General features: G+C 42.0%; 1 protein-coding gene across 1 annotated transcript in view; it reads left to right on the forward strand.

The window, feature by feature from the left end:
• LOC149473143 (heparan sulfate glucosamine 3-O-sulfotransferase 2-like) overlaps positions 1-12,606 on the forward strand; it is a 96,965-nt gene extending 84,359 nt beyond the window's left edge. Inside the window, exon 2 of the mRNA XM_089682752.1 lies at positions 6,120-12,606. Within this exon, the coding sequence (XP_089538878.1) occupies positions 6,120-6,738 (619 nt within the window). The 3' untranslated portion in view covers positions 6,739-12,606. The remainder of the gene's footprint in view (positions 1-6,119) is intronic.
• The last annotated feature ends 5,796 nt before the right edge of the window (positions 12,607-18,402 follow it).

Below are 18,402 nucleotides of genomic sequence, written 5' to 3' on the forward strand. Positions count from 1 at the left end.
CGGGATCTGGGGGCCCCCTTGTTAAAGGGGGCTTCCAGATTCTGATAAGCCCCCCGCCCGCAGACCCCCACAACCACCGGCCAGGGTTGTGGGGAAGAGGCCCTTGTCCTCATCAACATGGGGACAAGGTGCTTTGGGGGGGGGAGCCCCCCCTGCCCCAAAGCACCCCCCCCATGTTGAGGGCATGTGGCCTGGTATGGTTCAGGAGGGGGGGGGCGCTCGCTCGTCCCCCCCCCTTTCCTGACCTGCCGGGCTGCATGCTCGGATAAAGGTCTGGTATGGATATTGAGGGGGACCCACGCTGTTTTTTTTTTTAAATTTCAGCATGGAGTTCCCCCTTAATATCCATACCAGACCTGAAGGGCTTGGTATGGATGAGAGGGGAGACCCACGCTGGTTTTTTTTTTTTTTTTATTGCGGACCTTTATTTTTACATTCAGCTTTCAAAATAAATATTATCTAGACCTTCAAAATAAGTAAAATCATAACAGAAATAATTATAAAGGATAAGAAACAAAAATAGAATCACTAGAACTAAGGAAATCTAGTTAGATAACATGAAGATATGCCGAGTGCTGTTTATTAAACACAATAGTCGCGAGCGAGTGCCGGCTGTCAGAGGAATCCACAATCAGATTCACTATTAGTCAGTGGCTAAAAAGCAAACGCCCATGGCAGAGGTCTAAAAGGTGTTCTGCACATGCTCAGTTCTATCTGCCAAAGACACTGCACGGGCATCTAGATTTTTACTGTGTCGATTTCCTTGAAAAAAACCATTTTTAACACATTCTTAATTTTTTTGGAAATAGCAGATATTGTTTAAAGTGAAGTCCTGATATTTGGCAAAGCAAATTTCTCAGTGAACATGTCTCTACAGTGATTTTTCATGGTGTTAGACTTGCTTCTTAGCAAGTCTGCTTTTGTGAGTCTGATTCCGGGCGTGTGTCTTTTTGTGAATTAGATTGGGCGTCTGCTTATGGGCTCTGCTCAATAGTGAATTAGGTTGCAGGGTAAAAAATGGACGGACGCCCATGAAAATTGGGCTTAAGCCCATAAATATGCGCCCACGCCCAATAGTGAATCAGGGCCTAAGAGTCCATAATAGATTGGATATGTATCTATATTTATATTTAAAATGGCTAGGGGAGGATCTGGTTGTTTTAATATCCCAGTAATTTCCGCCATCATGTGGAAGACTTTATACCAATAGCTTCTAATATTTTTACATGTCCATAATATATGTAATAGAGTACCAATCTGACTGCAGTTTCTCCAGTCTTGAGGACTATGTTGTTCTGAGAATTTGGCCATTTGGTAAGGAGTTAGATACCATCTTGTGCAAATTTTGTGCGTTAGCCCAAAGGTTAACACATCTCCTAGATTGTAAGCTCCAAGGAGCAGGGCCCTCTAATCCCTCTTGTATTGAACTGTATTGTTACTGTACTGTCTCCCTCCATAATGTAAAGCGCTGAGCAAACTGTCGGCGCTATATAAGTCCTGTATAATAATAATAATAGTAGCTGAAAACACTTTCCTGAGTGTACGTTCCAACTGCTCATTAGAGATTTCAGTCTCTAAGTCTTTTTCCCAATTGATTAAGGGAGTAGACTTATTAAATTCTGATTTACATTGTAGAAGGTCATAAAATAGGGTGATACCACCTAATTTAGGAGTAGCGGAGCTATAGAACTGTAAAGATACTTTGGGTATATATATTGTTTTTACTGGATGTTTCAATAGGCAACGACTGATGCGTGTATAGGTTGATTTTTTTCAGAAAGGAGGGGGTTAAATTCTTTCAAAAGGAATTCTAAATTTTTTATGTCGTTTTTAACACAAATATCTTGTATTGTGCGTATGCCATTATGTTTCCAATTCGAGATATCTATGCTAGGCATTACGACTTCTAAAGCTGTTATAGGTATAAGAAGAGGACTTATTCAGAGAGGATCTATAGGCATTGAGCTTAAGGATTTCCAGGCTTCAATTGAGGCTCGTACAGTTGGTGTTTTACTAGTGGGAATCATTTGCCACAAACCTGCTAGTAGAATGGCACTTATTATTATTATACAGTATTTATAAAGCGCCAACAGTTCGCTCAGCGCTGTACACTACAATGGGGGACAGAACAACAACAATACAATACAATGCAAAACATGAGGGGATCGAGGGCCCTTCTCTTTCGAGCTTACAATCTAGGAGGGAGGGGATGGTGGCACAGGAGGAGATGGCTGTGGGGGATGGAGTGGTAGGAAGAGTGGAGGAGGTCGGCAAGTTAGCAGGGGGTGGGGTAGGCTTCCCTGAAGAGGTGGGTTTTCAGGGTGCGCCTAAAGGAGAGGAAAGTAGGTGATAATCTGATGGGTTGGGGCAGGGAGTTCCAGAGGATGGGTGACACCCTGGAGAAGTCCTGGAGGCGGGCATGGGAGGAGGAGACCAGGGAACTAGAGAGAAGGAGGTCTTGTGAGGAGCGGAGTGTGCGTGCTGGGCGGTACTTGGATATTAGGTCAGTGATGTAGTTCAGGGCAGTATGGTGGACAGCTTTGTATGTCAGTGTTAGGATTTTGAATTTGATCCGTTGGGTAATCGGAAGCCAGTGGAGGGATTGGCAGAGGGGGGTGGCGGAAACGGAGTGGTTGGAAAGGTGAATGAGTCTGGCAGCCGTATTCAGGATCGACTGAAGCGGGAATAGCGAGCGGCGAGGCAGGCCAGTGAGGAGGAAATTGCAGTAGTTGCTTAGGGATTCCCTGCAGCACTTACCTTGTCCCCTGGAGCGTCCCCGGCCATCTCTTCCGGCCGATGCTGGCATCCGTCTTCCGGGTTCCGGTCCCTGAGAGCGTCGGGACGTATAGGGTCCGGAACCGACGGGAAATTAGAAAATTTTAAAAACTGACATTCACTAATACACTAAAATCACATAGTATAATATTACTGTTTCAAAGCATTTCACATACATTTTTGTCCCAAGTGCTTTGTCCTGTGCCCTGCCTGCATTTGTGAATGAGTCTGGCAGCCGTATTCAGGATCGACTGAAGCGGGGATAGCCAGCTGCGAGGTAGTTGCAGTAATCGAGTTGTGATATGATGAGGGAGTGGATGAGCTGTTTAGTGGTTTCTGGGGTTAGGAACGTGCGTATTTTGGCGATGTTGCGGAGGTGGAGTCTGCACGAGCTTGTTAAAGATTGGACTTGGGGCTTGAAGGATAGGTTGGAGTCCAGAATGACACCAAGTACTCTGGCCTGCAGGGCGGGTTTGATGGTGGCGTTGTTGGACATGATGGAGAAGTCAATGGGGGGTAGTGTCCGGGCTGGGGGGGAAGACAAGGAACTCGGTTTTGGAGAGGTTCAGTTTAAGGAAGTGGAGCGACATACAGTCTGATATGTCGCTCAATAGGTGTGTGCTCAATAGGCTCAATTCGGGCTCAATTCGGGCAGAGACCAAGGGGGTGAGGTGGGGGGTTGAGAGATAGATTTGTGTGTCGTTGGCATAGAGGTGGTAGTTGAAGCCGTGAGAGTGTATGAGTTGGCCAAGGGAGGAGGTGTAGATGGAGAAGAGAAGGGGCCCGTGGACGGAGCCTTGAGGGACCCCAACAGAGAGGGGGAGTGAGGGGGAGGTGGTAGCATTATAGGTAACACTGAAAGAGCGTTGTGACAGGTAGGATGAGAGCCAGGAGAGAGCAGAATCTCTGAGGCCGAGGGAGTGTAGTTTTTTGAGGAGGAGGGGGTGGAGGGACCCCAACAGAGAGGGGGAGTGAGGGGGAGGTGGTAGCATTATAGGTAACGCTGAAAGAGCGTTGTGACAGGTAGGATGAGAGCCAGGAGAGAGCAGAATCTCTGAGGCCGAGGGAGTGTAGTTTTTTGAGGAGGAGGGGGTGGTCGACTGTGTCAAAGGCTGCAGAGAGGCACACTACTTTAGGCTGTTAGCATCTTTTGAGCTTCAGTTTCTAGGAGGAGAAAAAAAATTGTTTTTTTTGAGCGTTTTTCCAGCATAAAAAAACACTTAATGACGCTATTAAAATGCTCATAACAGCTTTTTTTCCCTCTACATGTACTGTAAAAATGCTAATAAAATACTAATGCTTCTAAATGCTCCTGAACACCTCTGAACAGTACTAAAATGCTACTAAAACTCGACAAACAAAACGCTATTACCAGCATTTTTCCAGCTTACAAAAAACGCTAGTGTGCATGGAGACTTAAAGTGTTACTAAACCCACAACCAGGGCTGCTATTAGAAACCATAGGGCCACATAAGTCAACTTGACAGCACTCTGAAGTTGGGGGCACATAGGGGAGCCTGGTAAGAAGGGGGAAACCTACGGTGCACAGGAAGGGTGATGGGTGCTGTGGTGTGGGGCGGGCTATTACTGGAACCAATCCTATGCGTGGCTCTCTCTCTGCAGCAGCTGAAAGCAGGAGGGATAGAAGAAGCCAGCTTTCAGCTGCTGCAGAGAGAGAGCCAAACAGAGGATCAGTTCCAGTAATTGCCCCCCTCTGTGCCGTTCACCCTCCCTGCCAACATTCAATTCACCCAGCTGCCTGGGCCCCCTGCTGGCCTGGGCCCTGTACAGGAGGACTGGTGGTACCCCCTTATCCACGGTCAGCCCACAACAGTAAAATCAGTCTGTATCTGCAGTAAAGCATGCTTGTTATACTCACTGTAGAACCTAAGGGGTTAATCCTCCGTATTTTGTAAAAAGAATGTTTGATCCGGTCTTCTCTGATACCCCACTTCTTCTACTGTCCCCAATACATCTGCTTATAGAACAGAGCCTTGGGGGCAAGCTGCACATGCTCAGTTTAGTGTGTTTTGCTAGAGAGGTTTTTTTTTTGGGAGAGTGCATGTGATCAGCACAGGGCCAATCAGCACTGTGCAGACAGAGGGTCAGGGGTCCTGCAGCCTCATAGGACAATCAGGGGAGAATGAAAACTCCTTCTAGAAGCTTTAACCAGTGCTCCGCTGAACACTTATAGAAGTCACAAAACTGCCATATACTGCTGATGAGAAAAGGTATTTAGCAGTTTATATTTACTAAAATAATTGCATTTCCGTGTTGTGTGTACTGTGGGAGACCAGATATAGTGAATGCAGGGTCCTGGGTTTAGTAACACTTTAACACCTGCTGTAACAGTTTAGTTCGGAGTCACCTCTTTTCGCCATGCTGCTTCATGTGCCTAATGATAAACACAGTCCAACTTCCCCAACCTCCTCTTTTGTAGAATCTACAGGATGTACTGAAAATAAAAGTATCTTATATTATCATTTTTACACTTTAACATGGAAAGTCTGCCCATTTGTAGACCAACAAAGAATTAATAGGTATTCAGTTCAAGGTACAATTGAATCTGGACTGTACCATGTGATCACACTTTTTTTTAGTCTAATAACTTAGTCCTGATATGACTAAGATGAAGAGTCATGAAAACTACTGAACTTAGAGGATCAAAGAAAACACTGTCTTGTCTATATCAATCATGCTCATTACCAGTCTTTTTTTTTGGCCTTGGGTTCTGAGCAATGTCAGTACCAGGTTCTCTGGCACCCAAGACATCTGAGAAAATCTACCTATCTGGCAACTTAATCATCAGTCATGGGAGTTTCCAATGTTCCAGCTCAAATGACAGAGTTTTCTGAATGCTCACAATGAAACCATTGACACTCTAGCCTACATAGTTCATTATTTCTTTCTATTACTTGAAGGTTCAGATTTGAGGCACTTTGGTATTATTAGTGATTCTTTAGTGGCCTATGCATATGAGAATGAAGTTCTGGCAATATTTTAGCTGTGAGCTACCTTTACAATGTGCTTCTGGCCATTGTGCTGGATAATTAAGTTTGAATCATGAGAGGTAGAAGAGTACAAGTGAGGGAAGTAAAGTGTACAGATAGCTGACATAAAGCACATAGGATAAAATAACACAGTAGAAGCAGAGCACATGATGGTAGGTTATCAAGCATCATTTTTGTATGATATTTGTATGAAAACACTTGTAGTGACTGATAGCATTCTTTTGCAGCTCTTGAATAATGTTCTTGCAATATTTTCGCTTACTTTGAATTTCATGATTTAATATTTAATACATCATATTCAATGTCACTGATATTCCCTTTTTCCAAATACAGAAATTTGATGCCTCGATCCCTGGACAGACAGATCACTGTAGAGAAGACCCCCAGCTATTTTGTGACAAGGGAGGCTCCCCGGAGAATCTCATACATGTCCCCTCGGGTCAAACTGATAGTGGTGGTCCGTAACCCCGTGACCCGTGCAATCTCAGACTATACACAGACTCTATCCAAGAAACCAGACATACCTAGCTTCAGTGAGCTGGCATTCAACAACAGGACAACCGGGGAGGTGGACACGTCATGGAATGCCATTCGAATTGGACTTTATGCTCTGCATCTGCAGCCCTGGCTTAACCATTTCCCAATTTCCCAAATGCACTTTGTAAGTGGAGAGCGATTGATCACAGATCCAGCAGGAGAAATGGCTAGAGTACAAGACTTCCTTGGTCTCAAACGTCTGGTCACAGACAAGCACTTCTATTTCAACAAGACCAAGGGCTTCCCCTGCCTCAAGAAACCCGGGGGTGGGGGAGCACCTCGCTGTTTAGGCAAATCTAAGGGTCGGACTCATGTACAAATTAACACAGATGATATAGAACAGTTAAGAGAGTTCTACAGACCTCATAACATCAAGTTCTATGAGACAGTGGGCCAGGACTTCCACTGGGAGTAGCCTCAAGACTGAACTAGATAAGCTGGTAGAAAGAGGGCAATAAATGTGTGAAGGAACAAAGGGGTTAAAAACGAAAGACACAAATAGGAGACCAGACTGTGAAGCCAGTTATCGGAATATAAAACAAGATAATTTAGGGAATTTTGAAGGTCCTTGTAAACAGAGAAGACAGAAAGTGCTGGGATGAAGGGATGACCATGATGATACCTTAAAGAGATGAAATGGATGAAGTGATGACCTTAAAGAGAAGCTTCTTGAGGATAAAACTCAAGGTGGTAGTATACCCTTCCATACCACTATACAAAGGATTTGTTCTAAACACCGAGTGGACAAGAAGGAAGCACGTTGCACTTTGCTTTTCCATTACAGGTACCAAGAAGATATCAAAGATCTGTAGATGGAGCCCTAAGCATGACATACAACTTACAAGCTGGTCTTATGTAAAAGACACAGCAACCAGCACATATCGGGTACCAGCACTAACATAATGTGGAAAAAGAGGAAGATTCAAAGGACTTAAAACATCTGGAGATCATAGGGCATTTCTCCCTGGATGTTCATATTGATTGGAAATATATACCAAAATTTACTTTTATATAAAAAAATATATATACTTGTAAGATACCTAATTCATAGCAGATTTATTTCACCAAATGGCTACCCTACATAAAATAGAAGCGCCCTTTTAAATAGAAGTTATGAGATTATAAACCATATGTGTTTTTGAAGGAGGGGGGATTATTCAAATATTTAAGTCATATGTGTGCTTGGTTTGCTTTACAAAAAAGCTGGGCCAAAAATACATATGCACTGATACCACTTTTCTTACCTTTATTTTTTACCAACCGCATACTGCAACCACAATGGGGCTCCTCAATGAGGCTAAAAAACAGATCTCACATATACCTAGAATGCCTATAGTAAATTGCTGCCAAAAATCCAGGAACACTCTCCCTGATGAGCCCATTTTAAATTTCTGTCCAGCCAAAACTCTTTTTTTTAGTTTTGGATACAATGGGAATAGAAAGAGCCCTCCAGTTTTTACTGTTATCAATGACATTATTGTATTATATAACGCTAATGCCGGCCATAGACAGTTCGAAAATCGGCACTGTTTTGCACTGTTAGTGGGTTAATTTGTCGGCCGTTTTTCATGTTTTTTCCACTTTTGGATTATCGATCATGTTGGAAAATTCGTGGAAAATTACCGATTTTTGCGTCAATGATGGTCAAATCGTACGATCGTATTTACGGGAAAAAAATGTGCATGAGCCGTGACCTGTTATTTCCTGTTATATGTCATGATTTTTATGACTTGGTCGGCCGATTTTCATAATCATTGGTGGTTATGTCAGTTTAATGAACGATCAGTTTTTCGTTTACCGGACGAAAAAACATCCGGTTTTGGAGCCGTCTATGGCCTGCTTAACAATGGTTTAACTAGACAGGAAGCAAGAAAAAAATCTCCCCACAGCAACACAGACAAGAACATATTTTTTTTGTATTAGAGTGCGGGAGGGCTAGAATCCTTGTCACCGTTTTATTTCTGCCTGTGTCACTGTTTTACATTTTTCCTAACTTCCGGTTTGGTAAAACCATTGCCACCATGACAAAGTAAGGGCTATTGCCCTAAGGGAGCTCCAGATAAGAACCTGAAAGGGATTTTAACCCTTTATCCAAAATTAAAAAAACATTTTGGCTGACCAAACTTTAAACTTAAATTAGATTTCAGGGTACTATATACCTAGTTATGGGTTAAAAAATGCATATATATGTCAGACACTCCCCAAACCTTGTCACAGCTGCAGCACTTCAATCAACAGGTAAAGTGAGCTATGCTAACTGTACCGCTTTAGCTGTGACAAGGCAGGGGTATGTGTAACCACTGTACAGAGAACTCTGCTCTCACACAAAGCACGTCCGCCTTTATTTCTAGACCAGAACTGAAGTTTTTGGGGGGGGATTTCAAAAGAAAAAAAAGCCGTTTCATGCAACCCAAATTCCTGGTCACATTTTTTAAAGTGTAGTTTGGCTTTTAAGTCACTCAATTACACTAATCAGTACACAAAGTAGCACATATTCTATCACATTTTTGCAACAAACATGAGATTTTGTAGTAATGATACAGCTCCATATCAAATCAATCTGTCCGTCTGTCTGTCTGTCTGTCTATCTATCTATCTATCTATCTATCTATCTATCTATCTATCTATCTATCTATCTATCTATCTATCTAATTTTAAACAATACTGTACATGCTGGGCTGGATTTACCTTTAGGTTTGAATATAGGAGGCAAATGGCAGAAGATGGCTTTCCTATCATCAGATAAAAATATGTTAATCTACTATAACATTTTTTTTAATTAATTTGTATGATTACACATTGTCACAGTACTCCACATCAGGTTAGAACCAGAAAAAAGAACATATTGAGTGTAAAAGAGGTGTTTTTAATTGCTGCATGCACCATTGATGGAAATCTAGTCCTTGTGATAGACAGATAGATAGATAGATAGATAGATAGATAGATAGATAGATAAATAGATATAGATAGATAGATAGATAGATAGATAGATAGATAGATAGATAGATAGATAGATAGATAGACAGACAGATAGATGTGAACATTACTGGCCCTGATCCATCAAGCTGCAATACTACTTTATCCCTTTGCGCCGGCGCCTCCCAGCCCTTTAAGAGGTTTCAGAAACCAGGAGGCAGGGCGGGGTTTTAGGATCATGTGACCGCCGTGATTTGATGTCACGGCGGTCACATGATCGGAAAAGTTCCCGATCGCAAGGGAAGATCAGGACCTTTCCATAAGCCAAGGACATATGTGCTGGGAGCGCGCAGGGCACGTTCTCTCAGCACATATGCATTTTCAAATGGTACGCAAATATGCTGCCGCTCGGCATCAAGGCCTAGATGCTGAGAGGGGCCATATTTGTGTGCGCTCGGCGTCTAGGGGTAAAGGTGTACTAAATAATGTTTACAGTGTTACTAAACCCAGGACCCTGCATTCACTATATCTGGTCTCCCACAGCACACAGAACATGGAAATGCAATTATTTTAGTAAATAGAGACTGCTAAATACCTTTTCTCATCAGCAGTTAGAGCAGTCTTGTGTCTTCTATCAGTGCCCAGCAGAGCACTGGTTAAAGCTTGTAGGAAGAGTTTTCATTCTTCTTTGTCCTACGAGGCTACATGATCCCTGACCCTCTGTCTGGACAGCACTGAATGGCTCTGTGCTGATCAAATGCACTTTTCCAAAGAAAAAAAAAACTCTAGCCATACACACCAAACTGAGCATTTGCAGAGTAACTCCTAGAGCTCTGTACTATCAGCAGAGGGATTGAGATAGAAAGAGGGGAGGATCACAGAACACAGGATCAAACAGCCTTTGTACACAATAAGGAAAATTAACCCCTTAGGTTCCACAGTGAGTATAACAAGCATGCTTTACTGCATATATAGACTGATTTTACTGTTGTGGGTTTAGTAACACTTTAAGGAATGCTAAAATGACATACAATAATGTTGACCTGGATATCACTGTAGCATAAGATAATAAAATGGGATCCCTGACTCATATAGATGCAATTGAATATAGAGAATATATACAGAATATTCCGACTCACCCAAGTTCAAGGGCAGTGTTCTCAGGACCAAACCATGCAATAGAAAGATAAAACCAGTGAGTGAAGGACCCACTAGAAAAGAAGTCCTCAGGAGAACAAGCAGAAGCTAGAAGGTAGACTAATTTATTTACACAGATACAAGATATATTCACTCCAGGGACAGTCCCCCCCTCCCTGCATAATGACACAGGGCGGGGCAATCTACATTTAGTAACAAGCAACACACAGGTATTCAAACTTCACACCAGCAGACAGTCCCATCAGGAGGGAGTGCTGCTGGAGACACCCCCCCACTAAGCTAATACACTTAAACACATACATCCCATAATAGTTTGCTCCCAAGCCAGACAAAACAATAGAACAATGGGATGCAGCCACACAACACCAAACAATTCACAACCCCCCACCCCACCTATCTCCTAGATATGTCTACACAATATTAGGACAGATCACCCTGTACCCGTAACAGACACAAGGTGACTTACACATAAGATGGATATGGGGAGCTGAGACAGGGGTCTCACCAAAGTGAGCTGGGTTCCATGGGCCCCCCCCACCCAAGTGACTCCCGTCACGCCGTGTCGTTCCTTCAGAGCTCTGTGCCATGCCCGACGCACCCTGGGTGCATGTGTGGAAGTGATGTCATCGTGGCCCGGCCAGTCAGATGGCCAGAGCCTGCAAACCCGGAAGGAAGGAAGACCAGGTGAAGATGGAAGCCCTGGGAGCGATGACATCACACCGCTGGAGGGCTTCATTTTTAGGTAAGTATGCGATACATACTATCACTTTATCACATTACGTTGTGGCGGAACTCTTTTTTCTTTTTTTTCTGTAGAAGGTTTACTACTGCTTTAAGCACTTCTTAGTCCTCATGCACACTTTTTTTTACAGCGGCTGATTTTGGCTTTTGGCATTTTTTTGTACAGCCAGTAAACCCCCCAGCATGTTATCCTATGTGTCCATGCACACATAGACTGCAATCAGCATTTTTTGGCTGGAAAAAAACCTCAGAACTGGTGGGTTTCTAGTGGAGTTTTTTAGCTGTAAAATGCTCGAATGCTGAAAAATGCGGTAAAATGCAGCAAACCAGCGTTTTTTAGACTTTTTTTTACCAAAAAACTAATTTTTTGGGGGTAAAAAAAGCTAAAAAATGCAGTCACGGAAAAATGTGGGAAAACGATGCTAAACGCGGCAAAATGCTGCTAAATGCTAATGCAAAAACGCTAAAAAACTCACATTTTTAACATGACTTTACACAGCTAACGTTACCAGCGTTATCAAAACGTCTCGTGTGCACAAGGACTAAAGATGAGTTAAGTGCTGTTTTAAGCATCAGTAATCAGGACCATTGTGTGATGGCATCCATAATAAATAAAGAGAAATCCCAAACATAGGGAGGGCCTCTGAAAGTGGTTGTTGCCAAGAACATAACATAGTGGAGAAACATAATCTTTACTTTCCATCTTGTAGCTTTTTGAAACTCGCTATAGCCTGACACCACAATGGTCATCATTTACAATTTTAAATACCCGATCACTGCTGTAACCCTGACCTGTCGGGCACTCACAGGAAAGCCCCATTTCTTGATTTATTAAGTGTTTAAAGGAAACAAAATGTTAAAATGATAAAGTAAAACTGTTTAAAAATAAGATCCTTCAGTGTGTAGCAAACATGCCTGCGTACCCCTTCCCCAGCACCCGCTTCAGCTCGAAAATCTTAGTACTTCCAAGCAGGGGCGGACTGACCATTTGGAAACTCAGGCACTGCCCAAGGGCCCGGGGTCAGTTGGGGGCCCCATGAGATGCCCCTGGTACCTTTTTCATAAGCTTTTTTGAGTTTGGGCAAGGACACAGGGGCCCCATGATCCCCTATTGCCTGGGGGCCCCATGAGTTGTCAGTCCGCCCCTGCTTCCAAGTATGGATGATCATGTGACTTTGCTCTTGCCCTGATAGGATATAGCAGTTGGCAGTCAATAATACCACATGAGATGGAGGGGCAAAGCTAGCAATGTGCATGTAGTTACTATCAGGGGTGGTTGGATACTTGGAACAGAGCAGCAGACGGGCATTTCAAAGGAAAGTCAAGGCACCAAAGAGTGGCCGCAATACTCTGAGGATAGGTTCATCTTTTTAACACAGGTTTACTTAAAGGTAATTTTATGACCAAATGATTGAACGTAGTGGCTTATATTTGCCCTCCAGTAACATTCATTAAACTTTACAATCTCTGTCTAGTTTTCTTCTTTTCATTTTAGCAAAGTTATACGTTTGAGCAGTTATTCAAAGAACCATTCCACACAAGCCTGGTGTTTCATTTATGGGTAGATGATGAATGGCTGAATCAGTCCCTGGGTTCTTATGTCTCTCTGAGACTTCATAAAACTGCTGATTCTTTCAGTTCCAGCCTCAAATCCAACTTACGTGCTCATTAGTCCCTTTGCAATGTGTCCAATTGAAGAGTAATATGAAATCTAAAAGATATGTGATGTGAGCCCTCTGCCTGGCCACATGATGTAGATAGAGCCGGGAACAAAGGTTCAGAGATTTTAGCAGTATCTTCTCAAATACATATAGGAGGATAGAACATGCTGGTGAACATGTCAATCAACAGGTAATGGTGCTTCATGAGATATAAAATGAATGTCTATCAATGCCAGACCAGAACTTTGTTTTCAAATAGGGTAGAAAATAGGTAGTTTTTTATGTCTTTATTCCAATGGGGAGATTTTTTTTGTATCACTTCCCATCCTTGAAACACAACAGGAAATGAGAACATATCTCTCCAAAGAAGCTACTATAGTCTCTGTGAATGAAAAATGATCTATGAATGGAGGAGGCAGACCTGTCATTTTTCATTCGCCTTCCATTCATAGATCAGTTTTTAATTCATAGAAGGTATAATATGGCTTCGATGAATGGAGGAGGTGGTTACTGCTAATGAGTGCATATGACAGGTCGATTGGCTTTATTAACCCCTACCACACTGGAGTATTATGGTGACGAGGGGGGAGCGGGGGGATTGGAGGAGGAATATTTCAACCATAGCAGGAGAAATCAGCACAAGGGACAGGTCATATTGATAGTAAGTAATGTCCCCTGTGCTGATTTTTTTTTTCTTTTACAGGTATTTTAGTTAATTTTCTTTAACTAATGACAATATACAGGCTACCTGGTTACTTAGATTTGGTGCTTTACCTGCAATTAAAACCCAGCTGAACTTTCAGTTCAAAACAGCTAAATATATTCCAAGTGCATCAAAACAAAAGCTTTTTAAAACTCATTTACATTATTGCAGCACATTAACATTTATTAAGGCAGATCATTGAAATAAATAGGCAGCCAACACACCATAACATGCTACAAATCTGACATGCACCATTATTGGCAATGTACCATGCTACATGCATCATTTTTTGGCAACACAAATGTTTTGCCTTAGTGTGTTGGGGTGCTGTTCAAAATGAACAGCACCTCAATGCAACAATTGTAGCTGCAACTTGAAAGTGTGGGCACTTACAGCTTGTATTCTTTTTAAAACAGCCACAACCTGAGTAGAAAAGCCTGTCCCCTGCTAGTAGCTGCAGAGAATGCTCTTTTTGTGGAAGCAGTGGGCTCTATACAGAGGTCCGACATGTCCCCTGATGAGACACTCTGCAACTCATGCTCCATGCTGGTTGAAATGCTCTAGCTCAAGCAGAAGACATGCTGAACCTCTGCAGAGAGATTACTGATACCACAGAGAGCCAAGGATCCTTCCCCTGCAGCATGCTGGCAGATGACAGGCTTTTCTACTAAGAATGTGGCTTTGTTTGAAAGAAATCAAACTATAAGGCTCCATGTACACGGAATGTTTGGAAAACTCTTCTGAACGATGGAAACTGACTGCTAGAAAATGTAGGTTAAAAAAAGTCTGTATAGCCGCGTTTGCATACCACGTTTAGAAGCATTTTTTAAAGATAACCTCAGGAGACCTTCCAGAATGCACTGAAAAACAGCAAAAAATTAACTATTTCAGACTTTTGAGAGAAATAGAGAGAGCAGAAGCAGAGAGAGCAGTATTTGTCGAGATTAGCTGTCTTTTTCTTGTGGTGTTTGGATGTGTTCCAGCTCATTTCTGTGCAGAAATTATTGCAGCAGTGTCTAACATATTTTCTTTCATGTGAATCCTCAAAGTATGGTGTACCAGGTCCATTTGAGTACCGGGAAAACGCTTTGCATGCATTTTTCATGATGAAAAAAGGCTCTGGACAACATCTGGAAATGGAAGAGTTAAAAAAAATTTCCAAACGTAAACGCTTATAAAATGCGGTTAGCGCGTTTATAAGTGTTTGGCGTTTGAAATGCTGATAAAATCTACTCCTGAACCCAAGTTTGTTGTGTTCAAAAAAACGACTGTAAACTCAACTGCCTGTAAACAACGATGTGTACATGGACACATAGGAAAACATTAGGGAAGGTTCAGAGGCTGCTGAAAAAAATGTAGAAAAGCTCCTAAACGTGAGTTTATCAGCTGCAGTGTACATGGAGCCTAAGGCTGGCTATACATTATACAATTAACTTTAGAAAATTGCTTTAGATTTACCAAAAACCGTATAATATGAGGTCAAACCTAAACAACACTTTCAATTGTATCCAATTAAGCAGGCCCTTGCACTACATAGAAGAAGGTAAATCTAAAGGAAATTGGGCAGAAATTGAACAGAAAATTGTATAGTGTATGACCAGTCTAAGGCTGGCCATACATTATACAATTTTCCTGAGATTTTTTCTTTAGATTTACCAAAAACCGTATAATATGAGGTCAAACCTAAACAACACTTTCAATTGTATCTAATAAGGCGGGCCCTTGAACTACATAGTGGAAGGTAAATCTAAAGGAAATTGGGTAGAAACTGAACAGAAAATTGTATAGTGTATGACCAGCCTAAGGCTGGCCATACATTATACAATTTTCCTGAGATTTTTGCTTTAGATTTACCAAAATCCATATAATATGAGGTCAAACCTAAACAACACTTTCAATTTTATCTAATAAGGCGGGCCCTTGAACTACATAGTGGAAGGTAAATCTAAAGGAAATTGGGCAGAAATTGAACAGAAAATTGTATAGTGTATGACCAGCCTAAGGCTGGCCATACATTATACAATTTTCCTGAGATTTTTGCTTTAGATTTACCAAAAATTGTATAATATAAGGTCAAACCTAAACAACACTTTCAATTGTATCTAATAAGGCGGGCCCTTGAACTACATAGGCAGAAATTGGTCAGAAAACTGTAAGAAAATTGTATAGTGTATGGCCAGCCTTGGACTTTGAAAACACTTTGTTCTGATGCACCTGGAATGATTTAAACCAAAAGTTCAATTGGGCAACCAAAAGTCAACCACAGAACGTGTGATTAATCCAAGCAAGTAATTGTATAGATGACACGATGAAGCTTTTTCGGAATGCATATTTAGCCAATATGGGAGCAGCAAAAGCCAGCAAAATTCCATACAGGAGGCTCAAAACCCTTCACGTCTTTACCTTCTCTCTACTTTGTAGGGATTATGGTTGTAACAGCAAAAAATGGGTAATTTACCCACCTTCAAATCTTCACACCTTCACCCCTAATATTACTATAGTCACTCAAATTCACACCCCTCTTTAATGAGCCCGACCCACTCCGTCCAATATTAGTACTGTCATAATAGATCCATTTCCACGTTATCTATCAACCAGCTACCGTTTATACTGGAGATGCTGCTGACAACCCATGGTCAATGTAAAAGTCTGCCACAGCTGGGCTGGATACTTATCACTCTGTTATAAAGAGATTAGTCTTGATTGATCCAGATTTATTTACAACAGTCTTTGGAGTTATTTTGTAACACATCTGGATGCTAAAGCTCTAAACCCAGATGAAATTACATTTTGTAGAGCCTCTTGTCTGTGAAGAGTTCAGGGGACTCGTGTGCAGCCAATATTATCTGGTTTGATGTTTTATAATTGTACAGAGAAATATATTGTTCAATTATATCATGAATACATGTCAAATTGAAGAACAAAATTGTAATATGGTATATTTTAGCTCACCAGTTGTCAGATGTGGTGGCTGCATTCATTTTCTCTTTATGGCCTTTCTTTCTTTCTTTTCACCTGGTGACCCTGCCTGTAACACACTTCCAGTCTTCGGGTGACAACGCTTACTCATCATACTGTACCTGTGCTGTAACCCTAGGCTGCTCTCTACTGATTCAAACTACAGAACATCTATCCCTCTCCTCCTCTCCAAAAAGGGATGTGTTCTGTAGTGCAGAACAATATGTAAGGGACCTGGATTGGCCTTCTGTGCATGCCAAGCTAGCCCAGATCCCACCACATGCTTCTTCTCCAGATGGGATAGTCACCTACCTGTAGTTTTGGAGACACTCTGACATCTTGGGGTTTATTTAGTAAAGCTGGAGAGTCCAAAATCAGACTCACTTCTGCATAGAAGCTTCCAGGTTTCATTGCCAAAGCTTCATTGAACAAGCTGAGGTTAGAAGCTGATTGGTTTCTATGCAGAAGGGAGTCTGATTTTGGACTCTCCAGCTTTAGTAAATAAACCCCTTGTGTCACTCACTCTCCTGGCCAGAGCCCCATCTCCACACATATTCCAAGCTTGAGGTATGTTACCCAGAAAAAAGAATGTCCAGTCAAAAAGCATTTTCAGTGGTTTACAGCATCGACTAAGGCACATTCAAAGATACATATTCTCCACAGAACACAGTCACAGTGCAGGACACTCAGTAAAATACACAACACCACTGCAATCAGCCATCTACATGGATGCTACATGTAGGGTGCTCTTCAGTCGTAGACCTCAAGGCTGAACTAACCCAAGCCACAGAACTGCTAAGCAAAGGTCTGGGGTATCAGAATTCCTCCATCTTCTCCCTAATTGGTCCAAAACTAGTCCTCCTGACAGCACAGCAGTCCAGCCTTGGAAAAAGCTCTCTCTCCCATTTGACACTAGACACAGACCTACATGGTGTTGGTCAGGGGTGTCTTTTTTCCATACCCAAACTATTCTTCTTGGGTCCCCCGCCAGAGCTCCTGGGTTCTCCCCCCTTGACCAGTGCCCCCAATAGCAAGCCATTTGCTATGGGAGCACTGGTGCAAACTCTCTCCTGAGCCCTGCTTTGTATGTCCATAAGATACATAGAACCATGGCTTGGCCCCGCACTCTTCATTGGCTCACTGGCTGTGATTTTCGAGAGGGGGCTCAGCTGAGTGTTGGGGGGAGCAGCACAAATGAACTTCATGCATTCTAACCTTCAGACTGTACAACCACTTTCCACTTTAAAAGGGCACAAACTCTACCCACTGCATCACCAGTGGAAGGGCTATAAATAAAGGGCACTACAGTTTACAACAAACATATTTAAGGAGGAGCTGGGAACATTCAAATGTGTTTGTGTAGTCAGAAGAAGGAAATCTTCAGAAAAGCTTAATTGCTTTGCTGAGGAAGCTCCCACACAGCAAGGCTTCCCTCGATAAGCACCCAACAGTAGCTCAAATCATACAAAGACCAAAAACAGGTGAAAGAGTCCAAACCAATTTTAATTGTTGGAAAATTAGACTATGAACTTGCAAGTACAGTTGCTCAAAAGCTTAGTAAATGCAGGAAAGCTTTGCAAACATTCAATCATGTGCAAGCAAAAATGCTGTTTTTTTTTAATTTTCTTTGCAGGTGATTGGGTATTCTTTGTAATGTGAAGCTTTACTTCATTTACTAAGCTCTGGACAAACTGCACTTGCAAAGTTCACAGTGTATTTGCCTTTAGTAAGTCAACAACAATGGATTTCAGGGGGAACACTACTCTCTGCTCATCAGGGCTACAGGAATAAACATAGCCATAGGTTTATTATGTTTTTACATTTTTGTATATTTACGTTCATTATTTGCAGTTTTACTATATAGAAATATATTATTTTGATACTTTAACATTTGTAATTCTATGAGACAACTTACCTTCCTGCAACAAATTGCATATGCATG

This window comes from Staurois parvus, unplaced genomic scaffold (genome assembly GCF_062004578.1).
Source record: "Staurois parvus isolate SC_StPar_1 unplaced genomic scaffold, SC_StPar_1.0 ptg000018l, whole genome shotgun sequence".
Classification (NCBI taxonomy): domain Eukaryota; kingdom Metazoa; phylum Chordata; class Amphibia; order Anura; family Ranidae; genus Staurois; species Staurois parvus.